The 20,833-nt window shown below is 42.4% G+C and overlaps 2 protein-coding genes across 6 annotated transcripts in view; one reads left to right on the top strand and one right to left on the bottom strand.

The window, feature by feature from the left end:
- LOC143292798 ((E3-independent) E2 ubiquitin-conjugating enzyme UBE2O-like) overlaps positions 1-5,597 on the top strand; it is a 33,726-nt gene extending 28,129 nt beyond the window's left edge. Inside the window, exon 21 of the mRNA XM_076603380.1 lies at positions 665-5,597. Within this exon, the coding sequence (XP_076459495.1) occupies positions 665-1,073 (409 nt within the window). The 3' untranslated portion in view covers positions 1,074-5,597. The remainder of the gene's footprint in view (positions 1-664) is intronic.
- Positions 5,598-6,705: 1,108 nt separating this feature from the next.
- LOC143292799 (uncharacterized) overlaps positions 6,706-20,833 on the bottom strand; it is a 50,111-nt gene continuing 35,983 nt past the window's right edge. For all 5 annotated transcript variants that reach the window (XM_076603383.1, XM_076603384.1, XM_076603381.1 and 2 more), the window contains 13 exons: positions 19,231-19,452; positions 18,415-18,657; positions 17,101-17,268; positions 16,147-16,259; positions 15,231-15,411; positions 14,606-14,818; positions 13,650-13,901; positions 13,201-13,328; positions 12,593-12,716; positions 11,677-11,885; positions 9,808-9,916; positions 8,996-9,165; positions 6,706-8,376 (listed from right to left, as the gene is read on the bottom strand). In XM_076603383.1, coding sequence (XP_076459498.1) covers positions 8,286-8,376; positions 8,996-9,165; positions 9,808-9,916; positions 11,677-11,885; positions 12,593-12,716; positions 13,201-13,328; positions 13,650-13,901; positions 14,606-14,818; positions 15,231-15,411; positions 16,147-16,259; positions 17,101-17,268; positions 18,415-18,657; positions 19,231-19,452 — 2,223 coding nt within the window. In that variant the 3' untranslated portion in view covers positions 6,706-8,285. The remainder of the gene's footprint in view (positions 8,377-8,995; positions 9,166-9,807; positions 9,917-11,676; positions 11,886-12,592; positions 12,717-13,200; positions 13,329-13,649; positions 13,902-14,605; positions 14,819-15,230; positions 15,412-16,146; positions 16,260-17,100; positions 17,269-18,414; positions 18,658-19,230; positions 19,453-20,833) is intronic.

A 20,833-nucleotide genomic window follows, 5' to 3' on the forward strand; every position in this document is an offset into this window, starting at 1 on the left:
ATTAATATAATGGATTAGTGTATGCTGAGGACACTGCATGGAAAATGGAAGAATAACACTTGCACAACACTTGAATAACACTTAGTTGTTATAACTTCTAAACTATTCAAGATTATTGAATATAAAGTACATATCACTATGCTGCATACATTTGAAAAAACAACAATAACCACCACCCCCGCCCCACCCACCCCCAAAAAACAACAAAACAAACTGAAACAGTTAAGTGTTCTCTCTCTCTCTCTCTCTCTCTCTCTCTCTCTCACACACACACACACACACACACACACACACACACAAAACCCCTCTTTCTCTCACTGTCACACAACCACACACATTTCACCATAATCCCACATCCAGGAAGATCAAGGGAGTGATTCTTAGTTGGCAAATTAGTTTTCTGCAATGCTGAGTGAAACAGAGAGTGTGGTATTTGGACATACAGTGTGCATCAACACAGCACCAGCACACTTGTGTCATACAATTTGTGTTGTACATCAGGCACCCCAGTCAAGGGGTAAAAGCTATGCCCATTTTTTTCATTACATTTTTTGATGAATAAGGAATAATCAAATTTGTAGAATTTGTGTGTAATGCATTCATGATCCAGATATACTTTTATTGTTACATGTATAGACTGATATTCAAACATGTTTGTTTTCAGGATGATTGCTCGTCTGCGGAGATGGGTGTCCTTGTCAGAGAGCATGGGGGAGCGTCAGAGTGTGGTAGCAAGTGGTGACGGTGAAAAAGGTGCAGAAGGTGGAGTACAGATGGAATCCAAGAAAGACAGCTCCACAGGGGACAGTGCTGCTTCAAATGGTGCTGTTTCAAAAGATTTGGTGTCAGCAGACGATTCCACTCATCTTACTGATCAAGCTGCTGCCAAACCCATCCAAAGTCCAGCGTCAAAAGAGCCACCCCCAGGACATCCTCACTTCCCTCTGCTGCCCATGTCCAAAGGGTTTCGACTAACTTTGCAGAAATCACTCACTCAGTTTGAAGCAGCTCTCAACAGCTTGAAGACAGTGGAGCAGTTGGAGGAGGCCGATGAGTGTGGGCAGGTGTCTTGATAACAGTGTGGTGCCGCCCCATCATGAAGCTGGTCTTTCCTAGCCAGTACCAACTTCCCACTTCCAAAGTCCCAACACTCCTGCCAACAACAGTCTTAATACGCAAACTTGAGTGTTCCCCCTCCCCAGCCCCCCTTAAATCTCTTCTTTTTTCTTTTCTTTTTTGTGTGTTCTTTTTAGGTGTGAGAATATTTAATTTTTCTTCAAGAATTCTTCAGATTGACTGGAGGCATGATTGTGTATTCAGTCACATCCCACAATTGTGTGTGTGTGTGTTTGTGTGTGTGTGAAAGAGTTCTTGAGAAAATAGAAAAGTTCTGCTTGTCAATGGGAATTTCTTGATTTCATTTGAAGGGACTGTGGTTCATGATTCTGTGAATCAGAATTGGCTCCGACACGTTAAACACAGCTGTGATCCCAGAGTAGCTTCTGGAATGATTGTGCATTGCCCTTGGTTTGATAATTTTTTTAGAAATTAAGATTTGTTATGGATGAATCCAAAGTTGTTTTCTTTCGTGTGTTTTTTTGTGTGTGTGTGTTTTTGTTTTTTAAAAAATTAACCTGATGAAATTGAAATAGACAAGCCAAGCATTAACACCTGTTGAATCACTTTACTGATTTTTTAATTGTTTGTCAGGGTGAAGGATAGAATCTTTAATGACCAAGAAAAAACAATCCTGTTGACGGTGACCGAGTTTCTCTTTTCTCATGGATCAGCAAGATGAAATGTCTGTTTGGCTGGACTGTTTAAGTTTGGTTTTCAATTCATTTGATTTCTTAGGAGTCGTTCAAGGATTCTCTTTATGAAGCAGTAAGCAGTACTCACAGTTGATTCAGACACATTGCATGCTAACATTTCCTGCAAAAATTACCTGTGATCACATGATTCTACTGTATTCATGATCTGATCTCCGTCTGCTGAGTGTATGGATGGTAAACAAATGAGTTTTTGCTTTCTTCTTTAAAAAAAAAAGAAAAAAAGAAGGGTTACATGAACAGTTCAAATATCCTTTCTAGTAAATACCATTTCAGGTGATATTAATCATTCTCTGTGTAAGTATTAAGATGATATATATGATTAGATCTATGCTTCTTCTGTGGTTGATATTGTTTAGTATTGCCAAGTATTTCCAGAACCCTTTTGTCATTCTTTTGGTGTAGATTATCAGGATTTTATGATTCTAGCAATTCCTTGGTGGGATGGGAACAGATCATGAAAGTGGGAAGACTGCAGATGTGGAGAATGGAGAGTTCAACAGCAGAATTTAGATCCTGCCTTAACGGTGTGTACATTTCTGTTGTTGGATGCTCATTCTGATCGTTACAGACTGTTATCTTCTTTTTTTTTATTTTATTTTTTTTTGGTTAGAAAACATAAGTCATTATTGTGCAGAGCAAGACAGGGTGGTTTAATGCTTTGAGATAAGGTGTGTTGGAAGATGTCAGGATTATTTATCATCCTTGGGCTTGGCATTGTAGACAGGTTCTGTTGTACTTAGCTGTTGTCTGTCTTGGTTGGCAGGAGGGAACTGTAAACCATGTTGGTACTCTGTGTGATGTGTGTACAGTAGGGCTTTCATAAACAGCTTGAAACCAAACTTACATCAGTACTTTCCACTACTGACAATTCAATTCTGTTTTGCTTGATTTTGATTGAGTATTGTCGAGCATATTAGTTTTTGACTAGTTTCCATATCAGTCTTTTGTGTGAGGTGATTGGCTTATGGTTGGTGTATGCATTAAGAGAATGAATAGATGCTGTGGACAGTATTTTGATTGTGTTGAGATTATTCAGGTGTGAACCTTGCTGCCATTTTTTACCTATGTTTTCAGGGCTAGTTTATCTCTGTGTGTTAAATGTGAAGTGTGTTCAGTGCTTGTTTGGTGACTGGCTAAGGATTGTAGAGGGAAACAATTGGAGAAAAAATATGATTGCTAATTCTTTTTATTATTATTATTATTATTATTATTATTTATATTTATCCCTTTGTTGCATGTTATATGGCAATATGTCATTATGGTTACAGGCAATGACAAGTCAGGGACTGGGAAAGGGAATGAACATGAACACACACACACACACACACACACACACACACACACACACACACACACACACACTTAAGTGATTATGAGTAATGATATCATCTATTTGTTACTGTCCAGTTTTAATTAAGGACCGGCTGACATATTTGTAAAATGGTGCTAAGGAGTTTAATCTGGCATGCTTCAGAGAGCAGCCCTGACCACATGCACGTGATGAAATTTTATGTATCCTGGGTTTACTCAGTGTTTTTTCTGCTCATGCTTAATTTTCTTTTGTAAAAGAATATCCTGCGTTATGAGTGACCAGGGTTTACACAATGCTCTTAGTTCAACAGCAACATAGTTTGTAATTGTGTGTGCTGCTATGTTTTGTGCTTTGGATGAAAATATTTTTCTTTACATTTTGACGGGTGTAGTTGTATGTAGACTGTTTCCCATACCCTTCATGTGATGGTTGATTGCAAATCATGCTGAGTGCAAAGTCATTTTGTTTCTAGTGATTTCTTGTGTATGCACTTGTTTATGGCATTTGTCTGCGTATGAGAGAAAATTTGCATGATTAAACTTTATGGACGGTCGCGCACACACACACACACACAAACACACTCACACGCATATATATATATATGTGTGTGTGTGTGTGTGTGTGTGTGCATGCATGCACATATGTGTTTGTAAGTGTGATTGTGAACAATTGCAAACAGTGGTGATATCACAACTGCCTTGAAGAATGTTTTAGTGTGCTGCTGATTTCAGTCAATTGCATGGATACATTATTGGCACACATATTTATTTGGAGTAGAACTTCTTTTTTTTTTTTTAACGTGTTTGTGATAAGTAATTCACAGATCTGCAGACTGGTATTTCTCCACTAAAATTTATCATGAAGAATGTTTTGTACTACTTTTCATATTTTTACTAATATTCTCTTTTTTTTTCTTCTTAGGACAATCATACAGCAGTCAGTCAATTTTCTTTTATAGCCAGATAACACTTCATTCTGTTCCCTGTGATTCTGTCTGCATAAAAACAAGTTTCTTTTGAAGAATTTAATTGATCACCCTCTCCTTACAAGTGACAGTATGCTATAGTATTGCACTAGAATTTAGAAAGGATCAAAACAGTCTGTCAAGAAATGAAAAAAAGGATATATAATGGTCTTTACTCTGTTGGCAGTGCCTACCAGTCAAGGGGCATGTTAAACTCCAAAATCTAACCATCAACTGTTACGAAGTTAGTCAAATGCCCTAATCACATCAAAGTTTCAAAATAGTATTTTAAGCTGTAACAGGCCTTTTGTTTTAAAACAATTATAGATAAACAGGTCAAGATCAAGAAGTATATTTTATGCAAAGCATAGGCTGTCAAAATCATATTATGTGACACACAGTTTGAAATATGTTTGGAAGCAATTTTGAGTGATTTTTGCTTTTGGACATTTAACAATTATTTTATATTTTACTTTATTGACAGGTTTTGAGAAACTGCTGGTACTTGACATTGAACAGCGCCTCTCATCATGTGAGGTTCTTGAGCTGGATTGTCATGAAAACAACAGGATCAAATTCAAAACAGGAACAGGCTGGGATGTAAGCAGTTGGAGTTAACTGATAATTGGTTTTGTGTTCCAGAGCACTCTGTGCATTCTGATACCCTTGCTTTCAATTTTACCATTCCTTATTTAGTGTCCGCTGGGGTTTTTTGTGTTTTTTTTTATATGTGTGTGTGTGTGTGTGTGTGTGTTTTGTGACATTCTTAACATAGAATTGCTTCAAAATGGACTTAAATTCAATTTTGTTTATTCACTCAGAAGAATGTGTTTCTTAGGATAAAAATTATTGTGTGACCTAAATAGAAGAGATTGCTAGCTTATGTTCAGGACTCCCATTTCCATGTGGTTTGACAGATTTTTTTGTGAAAAATTAGCCTCCAGTCATGAAAAGAAAAAGAATCAGAATCAGACAGTTAAAGCAGATGCCAGAAGTTGTGTCCTGGAAGAACAAACATTATTGGTGTCAGTAATGGTGCATGTGTCATTGTATGCCAGAACTTTTCAAACTGATTTCATGTGATGTGTATTTTTCATCCACATGTCCTATATGGACATCACAGAAGAGATTGGCACTTTGTTAGCAACAGTCATTGACAGGAAGTATGAAAATATAATCAGGTCTGACAGTCGGGGGAATTGCCTCCAACATAAAGTATTCTGAAAACATCAACTTTTCAAAGTATTACCTGATGTTGATTATCTGTGAAGGGGAAAAAGAAATGTGTGATTTTTTTTTTTCACTCAATGAACACGTTTGTGAGCACACATATTACATTCACAGATCACAACTTGTCTTAAGATCCATGCAGTGGTGGTTTTCTTGTGTTTTTTTTCCCTTTATCTTTTTGTGGATATACTTTTTTTTTCACTACCATCCTTTTGTTGAAGAAATTAACCCACTGAATAAATTTCATGTTAAAACCCCAGGAAGAGTGTTTTGGCAAATAATTTGTTTTAAAGAGATATTTATAATTTATTTACTTAATGCCTTTCCATGTGAAATATGCTTACTTGCACTGTACAGTGCAAAAATCAATATTTAAAACATGCATTTAAAAATTGAAATGATAACTTTGAATCATAACCCTGCACAGACATCAGACACATACATACACACAAAAACAATGCACACAACATAACAATCAATAACACTCAAATTTGATACATACCACACACCATACAGCACACGATAAACACTACACACCACAGCATACCACACAGTTCACAATCATACAACACAGCACACCACACAGCATACCACACAGAATACCAGACACCACAGCACACCACACTGTACAGTACACCACACAGTTCAGTTACTCAAGATGTCACTGCGTTCGGACAAATCTGCATACGTTACACCACATCTGCTAAACAGATGTCTGACCAGCGTGTAACTCAACACGTTTTGTCAGGCCCACAGCATACCACACAGTTCACCACAATCACACAGCACACCACACCAAACCACACAACATACCACACAGCATACTACACAGTGCACCACAATCACACAGCACAGCACACCACAGCATACTACACAGTTCACCACAATCACACAGCACACCACACCACACAATATACCACACAGCATACTACACAGTTCACCACAATCACACAGCACAGCACACCACACAGCATACCAGACACCACACAGCACACCACACAATATACCAAGCACCACAACACAGCACACCACATGACACAGCACACCACAGCTTAACACAGGATGCAACACCACATGGCACACCACACAGTACACTACAACATGCCACACAGCATGTCCTGGTCTACATTCTTCAGGGGACAGGACACACTATAGCCAGTATTCATCTGATACCTCCAAGTCCTGTGGGAGGCTTTATCCTGCAATTCCTTTCATTAGCACTGGCATAAAAACAAGCAGTGTGTTGCCAATGGCAGACTGGAAAATTCAATTCTCAGTAAATGATCATTTTTTTCTTTTAATCATGACTGTCAGTCAAGAAATACACACACACACACAAAGAACAGAAGTGGAAGAAGCCGTTTCCATTGTATATATCAATTCTTTACTTCAGAAGATCAGCAAAGCATAGAAGTTGCTACTTTTTGCTTAAAGCAGGTAAAAATGTTACGGAATTACAATTGTACAATGAAAGTCATAGTGTTCGATATGCAGTAAAATAAGCAAGGCAATATCACCTGATTTAATCGTTACATTTGTGGGTATTAAAGGAAAATTAAGGAACAAAGAATTAAGTTTTGTCTTGGTTGATCCCAGCACAAATTATAAAGTACAAAATGACATCCACAAAAGATATCACATGTTTGGAAATTCTGAAGCACTGGCAAAAAGCCAGGTCAATTTGTTCCCGTAATATAATGGTACTTGATGAAGACATGTCAACAGGAATACAGCATGAAGAAGGCAGCTCTGACAAGAACAAGGGACAGAGGACACCATGTCTCATCATTCAGTGTTCCAAGTCATACCCATGGAACAGGCTGTGCAGGAAATATGTTGACAAACCTGGCAGCAACACTAGCATAGCGGTCAGCAGTCATGAGAACAATACAAAACCCTCCAATCTTTAAGTAGCACAGAGCAAGGTAAGACAAATCCAAACCTGAACGATGTCAAATACACATGAAACATATACACCTGTGGTTCTGTAACAGCTGACATATAAACTGTATGTCAACTTGCCAATGGAACAATGCTTTCAAAACAAACGTGGCGCACTTTCAACAAGAGACTGTTCAACAGCATTCAGGCGAAGGCTCAACAATTTCAATTCTCAGCAAAATGAAAGCACCTTTCACCTCTATAATCCCTCCGCTCTCAGTTCTTCCCTCACCAGATTTGTCGACAGGCACTGGGATACATATGGAGGGTATCTATCATTTGCATATATCGAGTTTACAGCAGAAACTGAGCATATGGAAGTAAGCTGAACAGAGATGACATGGACATACAAACAATACTGGTGAAAACTGAACACATGCAATGATCCAAACAAAAAGGTGGTCCTCAAACAAAGAAAGCAAAAGAAGCATAGTCCAGCTCAAAATACCCACCACTGCTCAAACCCTTTTTGTACACCATACAGGCTCCAACACAGGCAAACATGAGCATCCCATTCCTTTGTAGATCAAAAATTTTCACACCCTTGGTGTTTGTGCTATGTATGTCCGATGCACATACACTGCTCATACAAATACACACACATACACACACACACAAACTCTGCATTCCACTCTTTCAGACCAGACAACCACACTGGAAGCCTCCTCAATCTAGGAGAAAGACATGAAAAATATTAAAGAACTTCTAAACTCGATTAGTGAGCAGTGTACACAGAGTACAATGAAGCAGTAATGCTAAGTAACAAGTGAATTTCTGGTCCAATGAAACCATCAACATTCCACCATCAGTCCTGGCAAGTTGCAAGAACACCTCCACGTGTTAACTAAAGAGAACAAAACCAGGTTGGATTGGCTAGTACTGTACAGTTTGTGTAGTAAACATTAGTGGAATTTTACGGAGAGCTGCTTGGAGAGAGCTAGCCCCGAACACCAGTCCTTTGACCTGGTGAAGACAGGAGTCACGCCGGACCAATATGGCCTGCTGATCAGCTCTCTGTATGGTCATCAGGGGCGTCTTCGGATCCATCGTCGTCAAGTTTCATAGGGACACGACTTGAACGCACCTGGGCAGAAGGCCTGCAACAAATATGGCACCACATTTGAATCACACTGAACAGAGATTTTTTGTGGTCTGCTTTCCTTTTTTTCTTTCTCTTGAAAATTCTGAATAATCAAGGTTAAGTATGTGTAATGAAATGCTGAATATATTCTCCACAATCTCTTCAACCTATCCCACTACTGCAGCAACACACACACACACACACACGCATACATACACAAAGAAACAGCCATGCCACATAAAGTCTTTATTTCTTCTGACACTTCTTACAGTCAACAGACTGTTCTAAATGGAGTAATGTGTATCAAACGGATATCATCAGAACCTCAATGAGCAGTCTTGCAAAAAAACAAGAACTCAACATGACTTTGGGTCTGTTCGTGCTGAGCATGATTAGAAACTGTCAGCCAGACTGCATCCCCCCAAATGCCACCCCCCCACCCACTTGAAGGACTGATATGTTTCTTCCTTCCTTCATTTTTTTTTTTTTACAGGGTTAAAGCAGACAATAAAACAGTTCCCAAAAAAATTGGTCACATGAGTGTCGGACTGCTGGATTAATACTACATCCTCTTCTTTCTTCATAGATTATGAGCTGTATGTGCATCAACAGGTGACACAGACCAGTGATCCTACCTGTACTTCCTGAGGGACTGGGTCTCGCGCACCAGGACGTCATTCTGCTCCATCTGGTCATCCAGCTCCCTCTGCACCTTTCGCTTGGCTGCGTTCAGGCGCGCCACCTCCTCCTCTGCCTCGTCCACCTGCCGCTTCAGTGCCTTCACGCGGTTGTTCATCTTGTCCAGCTGTCAGGCACAACACATACACACTGCCGTCATTAGGGGAACAACAACACATCCTCCATGTCACACACTGCCATGACAGGGTGGGGGTTTGGGGGGTGTGGGAGAGGGGGGAAGGTGTCAGGTATAACACATCCCTACATCACACACACTGTCATCTTAGGGGAAACAGGTGGGAAGTGTCCTAAGCTGCTTTGCCTGGTGATGGTGTGGCCAGTGTAGATGCTCTGATGAGGATGGAGGACTGTGCTATATTGCTATATCCTCCATGCCCCAACAGGGAGAAAGTTCAACAAAGGATACAGGATTGACAAATAGTCTGATGTGGATGGATGTGCTCCAAATAATTTTGTCAAGGAAAACTGCTGCATGCATCATTCTGTTGTTACCATCATACAGGAATGTTACTTACTACTGCAAAAAGGTTAAAACTGACAATGTGACTGAGCTGATATATGTAAAGGTATATGAACTAAAATTCTTGAAAATACTCAGTGCATCTGGAAAGTCTACTGTCCATTTCGGTTCTCACGTTCTACAAGCCTGTTGTAACAATGAGACAATGACTAAGAATGCTACCAGTACCCCAACAAACAAACCTTACATCAGTGAGTGAACTGGGAACAAGAATACTAGGACCCTGACCTGTTCTTTGTACTGGTCAGCACTGCGGCGCTCATCCTCAGCCTGGATCTGCAGTTCCTTCAGACGTTTGTCCATCTTGCGGTTTGTGCGCGCCAGGGCTGCACGCTCCCTGTAACACAGTACCGCAAGTTCCATCGTGAATGAAAGTGTTTCTTGTGGAGTGTACAAGTGCTGCATTATTTGTTAACAATGAGACATGAACTTTCAAGCTTAATTCTTACAGATATTTCCTTGCAGTTTTAACAAGACCTGATTCTGATGTTTGCTACTGGGACTGAAAAGTGAATTTTAGTTGCAAGACACAAGACATGACATCCTCTTTCAATGTGAGCTCATTAAGAGTCTTTGAAATGTGAATGAAATTTTTTATAAATATCCTAAACCATTCAATCTCCAGTGACAATTACATTTAAAACTGTCTTTTTTGTTGTTGTTGTCTATTGTTTTTTAAGGGAATAAATTCAATGATAAATATACAAACCTTCTTTCTCTTTTGGCAATTAAAATTTCAATATTTTCATATACGCACACACCTGCTAATCATTACGCAGATGCAGACATAATAATCACTACAGTGACAAAATGAAGACACAGTTCTAAACAAGCATAAAGACACCACACAATAATCCCTACAATGGTCCACAAGTAGGACAGCACAACTTTTCTGGGAGAGGGGATGGGGCAGTTGAAATTGAATATTTAAAATTTTTTTAGTAATGCTCAGACCCTCTGCTGCATTAACATACACACATTTACCTATACAGCTTATATATTGTCATGTCCTTCCCTGTTTGGGAAAACCAACCAGCTGACTGCACCGCTCAATATGGGTTCTGTGTAAACGCGCACACAACTGACTTTGGCTTTGCTAAATCACTGAGACTAGTGGAGTGACAAGACCTAGCATCACTGGGAGAGACACGCCAGCGCAGTGGAGTGCTAGCCTAGTGGTAGCACATTCCCCTAGGAAATGAGAGAATTTGTGAGTATGGGATCGAATACCACACATGCCAGAAATTTCCTCCCCCTCAACCAGACCTCGAGTGGTGGTCTTAACGCTATTCGTTTGGATGAGACTATATAAACCTAAGTCCCATGAGCAACAGGCGCTTAATACGTACAGAAACACACGGCAACAAGAGAGTTGTATCTAGCAAAATTTTGAAGGAAAGTCCCCTTTGTGTGTGTACATGTGTGACTGAAGCCTGACTGGATGACACAGGAACAAATGATGAGTGGCATAAAGGCAGCTGCCAGTTGGCTCTATCCAGGTAGGTAGCCTTTATGTGAATGACCGTTTTGTAAAGCGCTAAGAGCTTGGTATCTCTCTAACTGAGGATATGTGCTAAATTGTGTTTGTAAAGTACTCAGAGCTTATAGCCTCTGAAGCATGGATAGGTGCAATACTAGTATCCATATCAATCCTGGGAGGAATGTGGCAGAATGGTTAAGACGCTCAGCAGCCAATAAGGAGAGTCCGTGAGAGTGTGGGTTCGAATCCCGCTCTTGCCCTTTCTCCCAAGTTTGACTCGAAAATCAAACTGAGCATCTAGTCTTTCGGATGAGACAATAAACCGAGGTTCTGTGTGCAGCACGCACTTGGCGCACTGAAAAAGAACCCATGGCAACGAGAGTGTTGCCCTCTGGCAAAATCATGTAAAAAGAAATCCACTCTGATAGGTACACAAATATACAAGCATGCACTCAAGGCCTGACAAGCGCGTTGGGTTATGCTGCTGTGGCCTGGCATCTGCCTAGCGGATGTGGTGCAGCGTATACGGAGTTGTCTGAGCGCAGTGACGCCTCCTTGAGAAACTGAAACTGAAACCACATCCATCCATGAATGAAGCAGGATGAGGAGACACTGACTTTGCCTCCTGGTCGAGCTGCTCCTCCAGGTTGACGATCTTGCCCTCCAGGGCGGCGATGGTGGCCTTGGTGCGGGCGCGGTTCTGACCCTCCAGCTCCTGCAGCTTGTCCCTCATGTCCTTGTTCTGCCGCTCCAGGGCCAGGCGCTGGTTCTCCAGCTTCTGAGACACCGACCGCTCCGCAGACAGGTCAGAGTTCAGCTGCTCCATCTGGGAACACGACAGGGCACGGGTTACTGTCAGTATGTTTTGCTACACAGGTTCCTTTTCTCGCTTCATTGTTGTTTTTTTGGGGAGGGTGTGTTTGTGTGTGTGTGTGTGTGTGTGTGTGTGTGTGTGTGTGTGTTCTGTTGTGTTGCGTGTCTTGGTGAGAGGGAATATGTATGTGTGTGTGTGTGTGTGTGTGTGTGTGTGTGTGTGTGTGTGTGTGTGTGTGTGTGTGTGTGGTTTTGTGTGTGTGCATGCACATGCATGTGTATGCATCCGTATGTATCTGTGTGAGTGTGTGTGTATGTGTGTGCATAAGCACACACTCTGCTTAATTCCTGAGACATAAATTAAGAAACGATAGAACACGTTCTTCTGCAGTGAACGTATTATTCATTAATTACTGCTTGGCTACATGGTCTCAAATACATCAGTTAACAAGTTTAATTGCATAAATGCATCAAACAGAAAATTAATTTTTGACATGGAATGAATTCAAAACAAGTTACAGTTACTAACTGATCAGGTGGCACTGTCACAAATACGTCCATTTTCAGCTCTTGGACCGCATACAAACAAATGGCAATGGTAATTAACACTACAGCATGTCTCTCCACCCGGCCAGCCTGGGGTCCTTTACTCAACACCCCCTCCACAACCTGAACTAACTGTTCCCTGAAAGAGGAAAAAGTAACCCCCTATGGTCTGACCTGCATGAGCGACTTGCGAGCCTTGTCGTTGGCCAGTTCCAGGTTGGTGTGTTCATCCTCCAGTTCATCCTCCAGTTCCGATATGCGTGCCTCCAGACGTCGCTTCTCGTCCAACAGCGACTGCCTGGTATCACAAAGGGAAAAGTTTAAGAAAATCATTTTAAAGATAATTTCTTACTTTTCTTTTTCCACAGCATACTTACGACCATAGGTCTTGATTCAAGTCCGTACCATCAAATGTAAGAAGAAATGTCTGAAGAAACTTTCCAGCATCTTTGCCAAGTAATTTTCAAAATGACAGGACAGTTGTTTACATATGCTCATTTTCCTCTGCCACTAAAGTGGTTAAAACTTACGAACCAAGCCTGTCTGATACTTTTGTTTTTTCTTTTCTGTCCCAAATAAACAATGAAACATAAACAAGACATTACCTACCAGCAAATAATTCTGTCTCCCTCCAAACACCAACAACAGGATTTAATTGATTGATCTGACTGTCAATTCACCATCAGTGATGTCAGACTTAAACATATCTAAAAAACAAAACAGAGGAAGTTGTGGTGTGCTGGAGTAGGGAGGGTGACCACCAGTGTGTTGCTATTACTCACTTGCTGGAAGCGCTGGTGCCAATCTCATCAGCCAGCTCGTCTCTCTCGGACTCGGCATTGCGGCGCTGTCGCTCGGCCAGAGCCAGGTCCTCCTGAAGTTTCAGCAGCTCCGCCTCCAGGTTCTTCACCTGACACACCATCACACACGCATACCTCAGGTGGGTTCACTATTGAAGCTACACAAAAATTTCATTATTTTCCTTATCAGAATGCATGTCCTCATTTCCCAAGGAAAGGTGTGTTTGTTTTTATCTGAATCATAAAAAGACGGCGTTTTTTTGATATATAAAATACTTACTGATTGATTATCAACTTTTATACTGAGGAAAATGCACCAAGTTATGATAGTCTGGTCTCAAGAAAAGCAAAGCAGAGAAAACAGTGCCGGGTTCAAACCAACAGCTAACGAAAGAACACTCCCGGCCCGTCTGGCCACCAGCCCCTCTCACCTTCTTCTCGTTGTCCTTGGCCTGGCCGGCCATCTCCTCGCGGGCAGCACGTGCGTCCTCCAGTTCCCGCTGGAAGTCCTTCATCTGGGCGGCGATCTTCTTGTACTGCTTGACGGCGTCCTCCTTCACCTTGTTGGCCATCTCCAGCTCCTGCTCCATGCCCTGGATGTCCCCTTGCAGCTTGTTGCGAGCGTTAGCCGCCAGGGCTCGCTGCTTCCGCTCGTCCTCCAGCTCTTGCTCCATCTCTCGCAGCTGTCGACAGAGGGGTGGGTGTTGGGTGATTTCTGCACTGTGGGTGCAGGATTGTGGTTTAATTTCTGCTATGTAGGGGGCAGCTAATGTTACTCAATCAGTGCAACTGCTGTTCTGCATGCAGCATAAATCTCGTTCCTAGCAGATGTGGTGTAGCATGTATGGATTTGTCCGATCGCAATGACACCTAGAGAAACTGTAACTCATTCTCTGCACTGAAAACTATTGTTGTTCAGTATGCATGTTGTGTGTGAATTAAACTCATCTATTAAAACATTTACTGTTTAATGAGTTTTATACATGTAAAACACTTTGAACTCTATTTGAAAAAGAGCACTGATTTAGTGTTCATTATTACTTATTTTAATCATTTAGTTGAGGATAACTGCTCTAAGCACTTGATTGGTAGTAGCCTCTCTGCATACAAACCTGTGTCACCAGTTACCTCTTCACATGAATGAAAGTGCAAAATGACAGTTTGCTTGCAAAGCATGTACATCAATCAGCACATAATGTAGGTATAAAATGAAAGAGGGCTACTGTGCCAAAGCATACTCTAACTATCCCAGTCAATGCTGGCACAATGTCAAGTTATTGCATATACACTGTACAAAGTTACTGCCAGCACCTCATCTGGGCACTGTAAAAAACAACAACAACCCACTACTGGAAACTGTCCCTAACGACACAAAAGGCCGACCTACCTGCCTGAGCAGGGACCTCTTGCTCTCCTCCTCCTGCTCCTCACGACCGGCCACCTCATTCTTGTACTTCTCCTTCAGGGCGTTCATGTTGACCTCCAGCCTCAGCTTGGCGTCCTCAGCTGCCTGCAGTTCGTCCTCCAGTTCCTCAATCTGCACCTTCTGTTCGGCAACTGTCGCCTCCAGCGATCGCCTCGCCTTATCCAGCTCATGGACCTGACCACACACACAGTTCATTTGTCAGGCATGCTACTTAACAGGTAAATCAAACAAATTGGAGAAAAAAAGCAGAAAAAGGGAAAGAACTTAAACAATTGGGTTTGGAAATGGAGCACTGCAAGATTTACTTTGTGCATGCAGTGATGACATGGGAACATGTATTTATGAAAATGAGTGAAACAAAGTTGAACTGAGAGGTGAATGGAACCCTACTCTATGAAACCATTCACATTCTTTCTTTTTATTTAAAAAAGAGAAAGAAAAAAAAAAGCCTAATGAGAATGGGGGAACTGGAGAGGAGGGGTGACAATGTCCTCAAACCTCACATATGCACAAACCACTCCCACAATACACATATATACAGCATCGATAACCCACAAGCACCGGCGGCAAGTACGCGTGCACTCACGTTTTTGCCGACATCATCCTTGGAGGAGACGAGGTCCTCCAGTTCGCGGGCCTGCTGCTGCTTCAGTCTCTCCAGCTGTCCCACGCGCTCCTGCAGCTCGTCCAGTTCTCGGGTCAGGTTCAGGATCTTGGTCTCCTTCTCCCGGCTCTCCCTCTCTATGATGTCCTTCTCCTGGGCCATTCTGAACACAGTAACACCACCAACACTCCGGGTCAATGGTGTCGCTCATATAGCATGATGATAACAACAACAATAATAGTGCTGAGTCTTGTGCAGACACAAACAAGTGGGAAAGAAACACATGCCAGACATTCACATGAATGCACTCTGAATCAGAGGAATAAAAAACAGAACTTAACAGAAGTAGAAAACTAGAGAAAATATAGATGGAAACGGACTTTCACTAACTGCCTGGGTTTGTTTCACTGTCGTGTTCAGCTGTAAGTATGTATTGACTACACATTTACATTCACTAATATAAACCAGCTCAGAGTCAGAGAGTCTGTCATTTGCTGTTCTTATCTAAGTTTTTAGCAGTTTATAGAGAGTGCAAATGACAGCTATGTGAGAAATAAAAGCTCTTGTATGACAACGTATGAATGCAAGTGTGTGGGAGTGTATCAGTTCAAAAATATCTAATTTTCATATTCAACTCTCCTGACCTGTCCATGCTGAATGTGTCTAAAATAACACATTTTAAACAACGCACTCAGAACTGAATAATTTTGATAGATGACATTTATCATCTCAATATACTGTCATCAAGGTGATGGTTAGTCTAAGAAGTGGCATGACATGAACAGGTTAAATGACTTGACATGCAAAGACTTCAGAGGACTACAATGCTTTAAGCAGAGAATTTCATTAATTACACCAACTACACACCAAGCATAAATCCTTCAGGGAGACAGCCTACCTCTCCGACTCTCCCTTGGCCTCGGCCAGAGTCTGGTCAAACTTGCGCTGTTTTTTCTCCATGTTGCTCACATTGGACCGCTGGCTGTCCAGGGCGATGGTCAGATCTTCCACCTACATGTCAACCATACGTCACACTTGAAAATAACTGCTCTTGTTAACTGCCAGGGCTTCGACCTACATGTCAACCATAAGTCATGCTTAAAAAGTACTGCTCTGTTGACAGTCAGATCTTCCACCTACATGTCAACCACATGACTTGCTTGAAAATAACTGCTCTTTTTATGTTAAATCTCCACCTTCATGTCAACCATGTCACACTTGAAAACAACTGCTCTTTGTAATCATCAGGTCTTCTACTTACATGTCAACCAAATGTCACTGCTTGAAAACAACTGTTCTTGTTAACTGACAGATCTTTCAGATGATATAACTATCAGTTTTTTTTCAGGTACCAATAATTACCACAAATATGCTGGCATTTATGACTGAACAAGAAAAGTTTAGATGATAAAATGCTGGATTCTTCATTTCTTACTAGCTGAAAACATGCACTTATTATGTATATGTTGTCACGTCTTCAGTGACAAAACTGAACACGCGATCCTTTTTCCTTTTCATTCATGAACATTTCACTCACTCTGGAACACAGACTTTCTCACAGACACTCTTATCTTCCACAAGTGGACACCATGAATTTTCCTCAAAAACTTTTTTTTCCCCTTTTGGCGATTTGTAATGAATATTCTTGTTGGCTAACATCTGATGACAAAATCTGAGCACTCCTGAATATATCTTTAAAGAAAACTTATTTCTCTGGGACACTTAAACATGTCTGTATGCTAAAATCTTCTTACAAATCCTGAACATTCTGAACGTCATTCATCACAAACTGCCCTCTCTCCCTTCCATACTAGCTGTTCCCTCTAGTGCCCCCCACCAATCCCTGGCTGACCTCAGACTGCAGTTTGCGGCGTGACTTGTCCATGCGGTCAGAGTTGGCGCGGGCCTCCTCCACCTGTGCCTGCAGCTGGTCCATTTCGCGGGCGGCCTTCTTCTTGTACTCCTCCAGGGCCTCGTTGTTGGCCAGGTCCTCCTCTGCTTTGCGCTTCAGCTCCACCATCTGGGAACACACACCGCCAGTGGGGATCCATGAATGTGGATATGGATACTTACAGTGCATCCATCCTCAGTCAGACCAAGCTCTAAACGCTTTACACACTCACAGAGTCATTTGCATAACAGGCTGCCTACCTGGGGAGAGCTGACTGATAGCTGCCACTGGGCACTGATCATTCGTTTCCTGTGTCAATCAGGTTTCAGTCACGCACACACATACACCCTCACACAGACATGTAACATTTTATAACCATTTTGTTTATTTACCCTGCCATGATGCAGCAGCCATGCTCCGCTTTCAGGGGAGTGCATGCTGGGTATGTTCTTGTTTCCATAACCAACTGAATGCCGACATGGATTATAGAAACAATATTTGATCTTCTGCATGTATTTTCAAATGAAGAAGGTTCAGGCAATAGCAGGTCTGCACATATGTTGACCTGGGAGACTGGAAAAATCTCCATCCTGTACCAGTACATTACCACTTCCTTCTTTCTTTATCAAACAACATCACTACTGTACCACTATATTCAATTCTTTGGGGACACATATTACTTTACCCTTACTTTTATTTCTATTACAATACCACTACCTACATTCCACATAACATAATTATATTACCACTACCTTTATTTCTATGGGTACACACAGCACCACTACATTACCAATACCTTCATTTCTATGGGTACACACAGTACCACTACATTACCAATACCTTCATTTCTATGGGTACGCACAGCACCACTACATTACCAATACCTTCATTTCTATATTACACAGCAGCATCACATTACCAATACCTATATTTCTATGGGTACACACAGCACACTACATTACCCCAACCTTCATTTCTATGGGTGCACACAGCACCATTACATTACCAATACCTTCATTTCTCTGCTACACTGAAAATGGTGTGACCAAAATAGTTTCTGTTGTCCTTTGTCTACATTCAACAGGAATGGCACATCCGACTATTACCATTACATTACCACTGCATTTCTTTCAATATCAAACTTATTGGTGTAATGGAAAAAAACGTCCACTGCCTTTCATGTACATTAAAATAACACATCTGTTCCTCAACATGCACACCCCACCATCCACCCATCTTTCTGTCCCACCCACACAACCCTACTGCCCTACCCACCTTGGTGTTGAGGTCGGTGACCTGTTTCTCCAGCGCCCTCTTGGCCTCCTCCTCCTCTTCCAGCCTCTCCATGGCCGACTCCTTCTCATCCTCCGCCTGCCTCAGCTTGGACTGCAGGGCCAGCTTCTGGCGTGTCTCCTCCTGGCTGATGTCCTGGCTGTCGGCCAGCTGGGCTTCCAGGGAGCTTACTCTCTGACCCAGCTGAAGGGCCTTGGAGTCCACCTGCTCCAGCTGGCTGTTCGCCTGGAGGGGGCACAGGGAGAAAGGGGATGAGCCCACCGTTTGTGTTGTGTGTGAAAGGGACAGAGGTGATGAGCGAAACGTTTTATGATATTGTGCGAATGTAAGTGAGAAAAGTAATGAACAAACTACTATTTTCGTTTTCTCCGCATAGGCGGATAGTAGTTTGCACAGGACAGGAATGTCAGACCCCTGCTGGAGTCTGCACTAGTGGGTCACGGTTGAGTATGTGTAATTAAAACTGTTTATAACATGATGTGAATGTGTCTGTGATTACTGCATGAGCTATGCTAAGGTTCCTGTACACGATTAATACATCAAATAAAAAGACTAAAAAACCCCAAAAAACTCCAACCTTTTCCTGAAATACAGTCGTAAGTGTTTTTATGAAGTTACCAGTAACTTTAGAAAAAGCAAACAAATATATCAAACAAGCAAAGAATTATTAAAAGTAAAAATGAAAAGGAACATAATATCTTCTTTTTTTTAACATCTTTTCACAACAGTGATATTAGAAGACAAAGAAAATATAACAAGCACAGAAAAAAAAAAAAAGGGGTAGAAAAAAAGAGTGACCTGCTCCAGCTCCTGCTGCAGTTTGCTGGCCTTGTCGGCAGTCTCTCCCCGCCCCTGCTCCATCTCCTGAAGGCGGATCGTCATCTCTGCCAGCTGCTGGTCTGCCTGTTTCCTCTTCCTCTCAGACTCTGTCTTGGCCATCTGCACGCTCTTCAGGTCAGAGGCCATCTCCTGGTTCTCTGCCTCCAGTGTTGCCTTTGTCTTCTCCAGCGTGGCCTTGGCCTGTGGGTGAGACAGTTGGTTTGTCAGTGACTGTGGGTGAGAGGGTTGGTTTGTCAGTGACTGTGAGTGAGGGTGTTTGTTTGTCAGTGACTGTGGGTGAGAGGGTTGGTTTGTCAGTGACTCTGAGTGAGGGTGTTTGTTTGTCAGTGACTGTGGGTGAGAGGGTTGGTCTGTCAGTGATTGTGGGTGAGAGGGTTGGTTTGTCAGTGACTGTGGGTGAGACAGTTTGTTTGTCAGTGACTGTGGGTGAGAGGGTTGGTTTGTCAGTGACTGTGGGTGAGAGGGTTGGTTTGTCAGTGACTGTGGGTGAGACAGTTTGTTTGTCAGTGACTGTGGGTGAGAGGGTTGGTTTGTCAGTGACTGTGGGTGAGAGGGTTGGTTTGTCAGTGACTGTGGGTGAGAGGGTTGGTTTGTCAGTGACTGTGGGTGAGACAGTTTGTTTGTCAGTGACTGTGGGTGAGACAGTTTGTTTGTCAGTGACTGTGGGTGAGAGGGTTGGTTTGTCAGTGACTGTGGGTGAGAGGGTTGGTTTGTCAGTGACTCTGAGTGAGGGTGTTTGTTTGTCAGTGACTGTGGGTGAGAGGGTTGGTTTGTCAGTGACTCTGAGTGAGGGTGTTTGTTTGTCAGTGACTGTGGGTGAGAGGGTTTGTTTGTCAGTGACTGTGGGTGAGAGGGTTGGTTTGTTGGTGACTATGGGTGAGAGGGTTGGTTTGTCAATGATTGTGGGTGAGAGGGTTGGTTTGTCAGTGACTGTGGGTGAAAGGGTTGGTTTGTCAATGATTTTGGGTGAAAGGGTTGGTTTGTCAGTGACTGTGGGTGAGAGGGATGGTTTGTCAGTGACTGTGGGTGAGAGGGTTGTTTGTCAGTGACTGTGGGTGAGAGTTTACCAGTGACTGTGGGTGAGAGGGTTGGTTTGTCAGTGACTGTGGGTGAGAGGGATGGTTTGTCAGTGACTGTGGGTGAGAGGGTTGTTTGTCAGTGACTGTGGGTGAGAGTTTACCAGTGACTGTGGGTGAGAGGGTTGGTTTGCCAGTGACTGTGGGTGAGAGGGTTGGTTTGTCAGTGACTGTGGGTGAAAGGGTTGGTTTGTCAATGACTGTGGGTGAAAGGGTTGGTTTGTCAGTGACTGTGGGTGAGAGGGTTGGTTTGTCAGTGACTGTGGGTGAGAGGGTTGGTTTGTCAGTGACTGTGGGTGAGAGGGTTGGTTTGTCAGTGACTGTGGGTGAGAGGGTTGGTTTGTCATTGACTGTGGGTGAGAGGGTTGGTTTGTCAGTAGAGGGTTGGTTTGTCAGTGACTGTGGGGTGAGGGTTGGTTTGTCAATGACTGTGAGTGAGAGGGTTGGTTTGTCAATGACTGTGGGTGAGAGGGTTGGTTTGTCAG

The sequence above is a fragment of the Babylonia areolata genome, chromosome 18 (genome assembly GCF_041734735.1).
Source record: "Babylonia areolata isolate BAREFJ2019XMU chromosome 18, ASM4173473v1, whole genome shotgun sequence".
Classification (NCBI taxonomy): Eukaryota; Metazoa; Mollusca; class Gastropoda; order Neogastropoda; family Buccinidae; genus Babylonia; species Babylonia areolata.